At 34.7% G+C, this 9333-nt stretch overlaps 2 protein-coding genes across 2 annotated transcripts; both read right to left on the bottom strand.

The window, feature by feature from the left end:
* Positions 1 to 1049: 1049 nt before the first annotated feature.
* On the bottom strand, positions 1050 to 4343 carry LOC133182286 (uncharacterized). The gene is made up of 4 exons (XM_061317068.1): positions 4333 to 4343; positions 3264 to 3723; positions 1766 to 2543; positions 1050 to 1420 (listed from the first exon to the last, which is right to left on the bottom strand). Exons 1-4 carry the CDS (start codon positions 4341 to 4343, stop codon positions 1050 to 1052), a joined length of 1620 nt encoding a protein of 539 aa, XP_061173052.1.
* Positions 4344 to 5817: 1474 nt separating this feature from the next.
* Positions 5818 to 8236, bottom strand: LOC133182275 (uncharacterized). The gene is made up of 4 exons (XM_061317059.1): positions 8226 to 8236; positions 7396 to 7855; positions 6485 to 7266; positions 5818 to 6190 (listed from the first exon to the last, which is right to left on the bottom strand). Exons 1-4 carry the CDS (start codon positions 8234 to 8236, stop codon positions 5818 to 5820), a joined length of 1626 nt encoding a protein of 541 aa, XP_061173043.1.
* Positions 8237 to 9333: the final 1097 nt, after the last annotated feature.

Below are 9333 nucleotides of genomic sequence, written 5' to 3'. Positions count from 1 at the left end.
ACTCGGATGTGCATTTTTTCTTATTTCAAAGTACATACTTTTTTTCAAAAACTTATCAAAAATAACATAAGTATGCATACGTAATTAGCGTGTCGTTAACTACACCCGTAAAATACCCGTTATCGCCTGTGGCGGTGTATATACAGTAATTAGTGACCAATCACTCGGTACACAGCTTTTCTCACCTATAGTGGTCCTTAATTTTTGGATGGCTTCAATGATTGTTTTCAATGAACATCGTATAAGTATGGTATATTATCTTTCAATCATTTTAAATTATTTAGTTAATATACGACAGCAAAATTGGACATACATAGGAATGTCGCTACTCACTTCAAACGTGAAGAAATATTTAGAAATAACTAAAGATTAAAAAAAATGTTGAAAGTCAGTTTGCGTAGTAAGTTTAGTGTATACGGGAGAAACAACCAACAAATAAAATAATATTAAACTAGCGATACCAACAACGTCCGTTCCTTCTCTTTCGCTAGTCTAATCATCACAAACCTGCTTGACATATTGTCCTCTTGCGTTGATCAAATAGATCCTAATGAAGAACTGTAATTCTGTAAACCACTTGTAATTTTTTATGTATTAATTGTATCTCTTGTGTTTATTTGATAAATTGTCATTCCAAGAAATCATTTCCGTTTATATACATTTATAAACATGATAAAAATAGCTTTGGGTTTTAACAGAGCTTAACGGGGTTCAAGAAAATTAACACACTTGTATAAACATTTCTACCGAGTACCCGGGTACTCGATCGGAAAAATATCCGAGTAACCGATTATCAAAAATTGACCGATTTGACATCCCTAATATATATATATATATATATATATATATATATATATATATATATATATATATATATATATATATATATATATATATATATATATTCAAAGATTACATGTAAGTACTTTACAATATAAAATTGGAAAAATTGCTGTTGAGAAGAAATAACCTTCAAATTTGAATAAAATAAATTTTTTATTCAGAATTACAAATGAAAGGTTTTTATTTAATAGACACTAATAATGACTTTATCCAAGGACAGGGTCAAGAGCAATATGACTATGATGACCGGAATGGCCGTGGGTGGTTTCAGATCCTACACACTCTCTGCATGTGAAAAAGTTGTCTGGATCCCACTTATGTTTAATGTCCAAAAGACGCTTGTAATTACTGCCCCAGAATTCTTGTTGCCAATGAACGACGTCCATCCCTGCTTCATTTGGATATTGACCGTCACCAAATGCGCTCAACTGTTCGCCGACTACGGCACCTCTTTGTGGAAGACCGTCATAATCTAACATCCCTGTATCCCAACCGATCGAGGCAGACAGCGACATCAATGCTGTTCTAAATCCAGGATGAACTGAGGTGTCGTGTGCCCCAACTTTCATCATTTCACCTAAAACAAATCCGAATGAAAAACTGTAATATTAGTAAAAGAAGCATTAAGTCTAAATTAAAATGAATGAAATAAAAGGATTCCAAATTTCACCGTAAACTTTTTCATGCCTTGCGTTTATGATCATTTATTTACCTAATGTTTTGAAAGAAAAGATTAAATGTATTTTACACACACACACACACACACATATATATATATATATATATATATATATATATATATATATATATATATATATATATATATATATATATATATATATATATATATTGCTTCTAGGATCAAAGACTCATTAACGGCTAATTAAGATAAAACTGTATTGAGAATCTACACGTTATTTACCTCCGAGGAGAGTTCCGGTGAAGGAGAATGCACTTACATTTGTATGCTCGGTTTCAAGTTCATTTACAAGAAACCTTACCAAACTGTCGTCAAAACTTTCACTTTGTAAAAGAGTGTTCATTATGTAACCTGCGTAATACAAAGGGTCTTTGGCTGTGACTTCATAATCAAGGAAAGTTGTACGGTTAACATAAAAGCAAAAATTTTGCCATTCTTTGTGAAAATTAGCCAACTGGTCCATATATGCCCGTGTGGTCGAAGCATAAGATCCATAGTGGTTGAAAGATACTATAACGTTTCCCCATTTTCCACTGTCCGCTGGGACTCCACTGGCTAGCACGTACCCTCCCCATTCTTTTGGCATATTTTTGATCACGGAAAATACTTTTTGTAAAACGGTAAATCCGATGTGCTGTCCATTTGCGCGAATTAAGGGATATCCACACACAAATTGCACCACCTGAGGGGCGGTATAGTGCAATTTGTAGGTGAATTTGGTCGCAATACCAAATGTTCCTCCTCCACCCCCTTTTGACGCCCAGAAAATTTCCGTATTGTCGGACGTAGAGACGCTACCATTCAGGTGTGTGGTCTGGGTCATATGGTCATTGGCCAATATGATTTCGCCGTTTGCTGTGACAAGTTCTAATTCTAGCAAGTTGTCTACCGCCATACCGAACATCCGGGACATTGGACTATGGCCGCCACCCAGAGTGTAACCAGCCATACTGACTGTATGAGCGCTTCCGCCAATAATCACCCTATTGTACTTATTAACCTAAAATAGGCAAAATTTTATAATTATTGATAAATGAAATGGAGGTTAATGTTGTCAATATTTGTATTGAAATGCTTTCTTTGTACGGATGAACGGTTGCAACTGTGTATAGAAAATACATAATCTGAGCACTAAAGAAAACTGGTTATTATGCATTTTTCTGTCTGTAAAGATTGCAACCATTCATACCCGTTTAAACAAAGAAAGAATGACATTTTTAGAGTAAATATTAATATTTGTAAATATAATATTCATATAAAGTGGGTGAAAGAACGAAAAATACAGTATTATCGATCGGTATACGTTATATATTGTTGGAAGAGTCATGAAAAGATTACTTACGATACTTCCAAAGAAAGCTTTCATAAAGATTGCTTAAAAAGGGTTTGAAGTTGTTTTTCTTACTGATAAATAAAAAATATTCAATTTTCACAGGAAAAATGGAAACATGTTTCATTGGATGTAATTATTAGCGAATTACAGCTGCTTTTGTTGTAGTTTGCTTGCTTTTTATTGGGTACCCAAATAATGACAAATATTTACATGATTTAGGCCATAGGGTAAAGAAACGTAACTGGCATTAGTAAAATTGTAATCATGCGTTAAGTCTTTAGTTGTTTAGTTAAGAGGATATTTTTAACTCAAGCAAGAGAACCATAAAGAGACCATTTGTATATGACACATATAATTATAGATGTAATTACATTTCTTAAGATTTACCTCTTCGTAAACTTTCAACCACGTGTTTCCGCTTTCACACTTGATCTCACCGGCGGGATTTCTCGTAGAAGACATACTGACTTTGGTTGCATTCATACTCCCAAGATAAATCATTAAACTTCCATGTGCAGTGGATCGGCCAAGAAAATCGTGTCCGGAAGTTTTGACGGAAACCAGTAAGTTGTATTTGCGAGCGAAGAGAACGCACTTTTGAACATCAGCGGCATTTTTCACTTCGGCTATGGCGAACGGGAATTTCGTGTATATAGTCTCTCTTTGCACTACAAGTTTGTCGTATTCTGGTTGATGTGGAAAATACAGATTCCCTTCTAGATTTTCCAAGAATTTTATCAACTCAATATTGGTGGGAAAGCAACTCGAGTCTCCAGGCAGACATCGATTAGACACAGAAAAACATGCGCTGACAAGCACAGCCAATGTTAAGACCCTCAGGGCAGACCTTCAATATATGAAAAAAAATTAAAATCAGAAAATATTTGGCAAGCTAGCAACAAAATTTTTCTCATGATTCATATTTAAAAAGAATATTATCATCTTGCACTAGGCTTTAAGAAATGGACGCACGGGTTGAGGAAGAAGTATATATTTTGACAATTTGATGGTCATTGTTGAAACCAAGTCTTCATATATCTCTTTACATCTCTCTTTTACCCCCCCCCCCCGCCCCCCCCCCCCCCCTGGTGTAGACAATGTAAACCATTGCAGTGTTCTTATTCTCTGTCGTTTTAAATATTAAATATAAGGATTTACGAGTCCTTTTAGAGTGAATAAAATTTTATGTTACTTGTATACTTTGCTATAAGTCTTTTTTACCTATAACATTTGTTCAAATTTACAAAATTATACAGGTCTCCAACCAATAAAATCTCTCTCTCTCTCTCCATAATCATTGGAAAGGATAGTACGGCAAAAATAAAAAAGATAAAAAATTGTAGATCGGAGTACAGGAAATATGATTATGATGAGAAAAGTAAAGATCAATCATGATAGTAGTAGATCGATTAAGTGATAGAAAATAAGTTATACAGGTGCAGTTCTATACGCTTACCCTGGACACATCCTGTCGGTGTTTCTGTGTTGCAGTTTTCTTGATTTTACTTGGATGATTCTAGATTGGTGGTGTCATACATATATACTTGTACTATATAAACAGGGTGGTTGGCGACATCGGTATTTATCGCATTCATAACAACTATCTATCTTTTACTTCCAGATAACCTCTTTTGAGAATGTGTCTTCAGTATACTACATAATATATATTTTGCAAGAACTAAAGAAGGGTTAATATAGGGACCGATATTTTGTCTAAAGTACATTAAGTTGAAAAACAAATCAGTCGAGGCAGGTTTTATCGAGGGAAAAGGGGGGGGGGTAAGAATGTTATTAAACAGCGATCTAAATAATGTGCAAAGGTACAAGATTGTTCTTCCGCTATCGATATAGAATTAACTTTGTTAACGTTTTTGAGCCACAAAGGAAACAGTTTTTAATAGATCAAAAATTGATAATGTTGATTTTGTAAAAATTCTTAATTAACATAGTAACCTGTTTTTGAAATATATCCAGGGTTGGCCCTGCAAGTTAATGCTACTTTTTGAATGGTCGCCGATTTTATTCCTAACCCAAGATAAGGAAACTGTGTCTAGCTATAGAAAGCTAATGTATAAGTCAGAACTCATGAATATATCAGTAAAGAAAAAGATGTTATCCACAGAGATTTAAAAATAAGAGCAGAAAGTTAACTAATGAGACGTCAAGAGAGAGGACGAAGAGACCAATCCCAGCAGCTCTTTCATTCGGGTTCGGAAATATAATTGTAAGGGCAAATAGTCTAATATGGATAACTGAAACAAGACAGTCAGAGTATAACAGAAAACCTGGGCTTACTAGAACCCAAAGAGAGGAGAACAAGTATGCGGTGGATATAACAGAGGGTACTTCAAGTATTCTTCTTTTTATAAAACAGATAACAAAAATCTGAAGTCTGAAAAATCTGTTTGCTTTGGTGACACAGCTCAATTTCAGAGAAATTTGTCAAGATAACATACCCCTAGGAGGAAAATAAGAACATTTCAGGAAAACTAGAAAATGATTTAAAAAATCAAAACTTGTTGGAGAGTATGTTAGGATACAAAGTACAATTCAATTCAAAGCAACTTCGTCAAAACAAGAAATGCAAATTCTACAATATAGAGGCGATGCTGGTTAAGCAAGCTGTGGAGATTGTTCATTGTTATTAGTACTCTTGGCCACTTTTTATAGTATCTCTCTCCTGGATTGGAAGACTTACCTTCAAAGAAAATTAAAAGAGACGCTTTTATTTAACAGAATTCTTCACACCATAAGAGGCGATATTGACTTTTGGTAACTCCTTTCTGAAGTTTAACGTATATAATAATACTCCATTAATAAATACATAAATACATGTATAAACAATGAGACATAGAATTACACATTAATATGATATGTTTGTAGTATAGTAGATATATATTTTTTAACAATTAAGCTGGGGAGTGCCTATATGCGTAACCAATTATTTTCCAAAGGGTGGCCCAATAGGAATATGAAACACTCCATCAACAAAATTTGGACCGATTTCCTCAGAACCAACGCATTCTTTACAAGTGAAAAAATTATCTGGGTCCCATTTTTTCTTGATTTTCAAAAGACGCCTATAATTATTGCCCCAAAATTCTTTCTGCCAGGAAATGACGTCATTTCCCGCGTTATTAACATATTGTCCTAGTCCGAATTTGTTAAGTTCTTTGCCTATTTCTTCTCCTCTTACAAGGAAGGCGCTGTAGTTCAGATCTGTTGTAGGCAAATAAGTCGTGGCTGTTAAAGACATCAGTGATGATCGAAGGGCTGGATTCACTGCATTTTCATGATGTTCTATTGTCTTTACTCTACCTAATGCATAAAAAGGATGTGTAAATATTGGTTTACGTTTTCTGACCCTTTTTGTCCTCTTTCTTAGCAAATAAAAATAAAGTTTTTTCTACCACTAAGAATATGCATTGTTACTATTTTTATGACATTTTTGTTATTTTTTTTTTTTTGGTTACATTCGATTCCCTAGTAGACTGCAATTTTTTATTGATAAATTTACCGGAAAATATACATGTACATGTAATGACACTTCCAGACCTTTGGGTTTAAAGCAATAACCTGCGTTGGTTAATCTATGATCAATTTTATACTCACCACCGAGAAAAGTGCCCGTCATTCCCATATGACTACTGTTGGAATACCCTGTTTTCACTTTTTGTAGAATAAAAGAAATCAGATCATCCGTGAAGTTATGGTTATGAAGAAGAGTGTTCGAAGAGTAATACGGAAAATATGAAGTCTCCTTGGATGTTTTGTCATAGTCGTAATAGGAAGAAAAGTTCTTGTAGAAACAAAAGGATTGCCAATCCTGCTGAAAATTTTTCAACTGATCTAAATAGGCACGGGTTGCTGAATGGAATGGTCCGTGGTGATTCATGGCTAGCATCACATTTCCAAAGTTTCCAGATTTATCCGGAACACCACTGATTAAAAGATACCCTCCCCATTCCTTTGGAAGAGATGTCAACATTGAAAATATTTTCTTTAGCACCGTAAAACCATATTTTTGACCATTTGCTTTTTGAATGGGATAACTACAGAGAAACTGTACAATTTGGGGAGCTGGGTAGTGCAGCTTGAAAGTAAATTTTGTTACGATACCAAAGGTTCCTCCTCCTCCTCCACGAGACGCCCAGAAAATGTCAGTGTCGTTGCTCGTGGCAAAAGTCCCGTTCACAAAGCTCGTCTGTGTCATAAACTTGTTGGCCACTACTACATGTCCTTCTGCAGTTACCATTTCTATTTCGAGTAAGTTGTCGACTGCTAGACCGAACATCCGGGACATCGGACTGTGACCGCCCCCTAGTGTATATCCAGCTACACTAACTGTATGACCGCTCCCTCCCACGATTGTACGGTTGTGTCTGTCCACCTATAAAAAAAACTGAATTGCAGTTAACAAATGTAATTCTCCTCTATTTGCGTAAAGTGATGTTATTTACGTGTACACAAACAAAATGACAAATGCATTTTCTTCATTTCTTTTTCCTTTGCGCTATACCTCTTCGTATACTTTTAACCAAGTGTTTCCACTCTCACATGTAATTTCACCAGCAGGATTTCTGATGGAAAATAGATGAATTTTAGTCGCATTCATACTCCCAAGGAAAATTTGTAAACTTCCATGAGCAGTTGAGCGTCCAATAAAATCATGTCCAGAAGTTTTGATGGACACCAACAGATTGTGTTTGCGTGCAAAGAGAACTGATTTCTGAACATCGGCGGTATTTTTTACTTCAACAATGGCGAAAGGAAATTTAGTGTAAATACTATTTCTTTGCATTACAAGGTGATCATATTCTCGAGTGTGTGGAAAATATAAATTGCCATCCAGAGTTTCCATGAACTTGATCCATACAATGTTGGCTGGAAAGCAGAGGTCTCCAGGCAGACATCGATTAGACACAGACAGACATCCGCTGGCCAGAACAGCTATCACGAAGACCTTTGCTATGATTAATCTACAAGATTAAAAAAAAAGTTTGAAGGTAAACGCAAACGATGGATGATGCAGACTATGGCTCTCGTACGTAGCTCACTTACTGTATTTGTTTTAAATGATTTAATTGCAAAAATAACTATAATATTCTGGACAAAAACATGGTCCATGTATTTTTCTCTTTCAGGATACATATATTTTATATAGTAAGTTACCGCTTTCCTTTAATTTATGACAATTTTATGAAATTAACATTCAGAAGATTTGAAATTCCTTTTAAAGTAAATTTCATCCAAATTCATGAATTTTAATTTTGTTTTGCAGACCAGAAGAGTAAATGAAATTTAAGCAAAAAGTCATGAGATTTATGGGACAGATTTTCATAGACATACCTTAGAAACATGGTTTTCTTTGGGGATGTTAACTCGTAGTCATATGAAGGCCTGTATAAATGACGGCTTCAACAAACTACTGTATGTACAAACAAGGTCATTAGCAACAAAGACACTCGAATAAAAACAGTAAATATACAGATTATCCGCTTAACGCATGTACATGTATTTGATGTTAATTAATCAACCCAAATTCTACAAGAAAGCAATTAAAATCTGATGTTTATCGGACATACTTTATAGTCCTATGTTCATTATTTTAGATACTCCGCTGCGATCACTTTTGCACTAATTCGGTATAGGCAGAGGCAGTGAACAGTTGGATTATGGTCGATGTCTTCCTTCGTATGCCAGTGAATAATGTTAATATTATTACCGGAAACTGCATGACTTGGTCTTTAAATGGTACATCAGTTCAAAATATCTCAGAATGAAAGAAAGATAGAAAGATGGCAAGCTGTTCACTTGCTTCTTAATTGTGATTACACATGCATAATCATTTACTGTCTAGAGGGATATTCCAATCGAAGATAGTGTAATAGCTGTACTTCAATCTGTGAAATTCAAAATTTCATTTGATATTCCAACTGAAGGTTGATTTTACATTTCTTTCAATTTTCTTGTACAAATATTCAGATCTACATGTAGATGTCAAATAAGTTAAAAACAATTTATCGTTTCATACTGCCTGTATTTAACTTCTACATGAGAAGAAGAAAACTCTTGCAACATTTCGATGTATCGGCGACGTTCTATTAATTAACAAAGATACTTATTTTCATTCGTACCTCGACTAGACAGTGCCATTGAACTCAAAATAAGGTCATCACAGAGTCTACCACATCTATTTGGATGTTTTACTGACTATATAGACGTTAATGGCCCACTAACAACTAAACTATTTGACAAACGGGACGAATTCAGCTTTTCCACCGTCAGCTTCCCTTATTATGTATTAACATTCCACAATCACCTGTATGGGGTGTTTATGTCATCAGCTAATTCGGTACTTAAGATCATGCTCTGAGTACTAGTATCAACTTTTAAACCGAGGTAGGCTACTGACAAAAAAAAAATTAAAAAAAAAACAACTAAAAAACCTAAAATC

This window comes from Saccostrea echinata, unplaced genomic scaffold (genome assembly GCF_033153115.1).
Source record: "Saccostrea echinata isolate AGI-Se365-2 ecotype Australia unplaced genomic scaffold, CSIRO_AGI_Sech_v1 ptg000001l, whole genome shotgun sequence".
NCBI lineage: Eukaryota > Metazoa > Mollusca > Bivalvia > Ostreida > Ostreidae > Saccostrea > Saccostrea echinata.
This window is presented reverse-complemented; position numbering and strand designations above follow the sequence as displayed.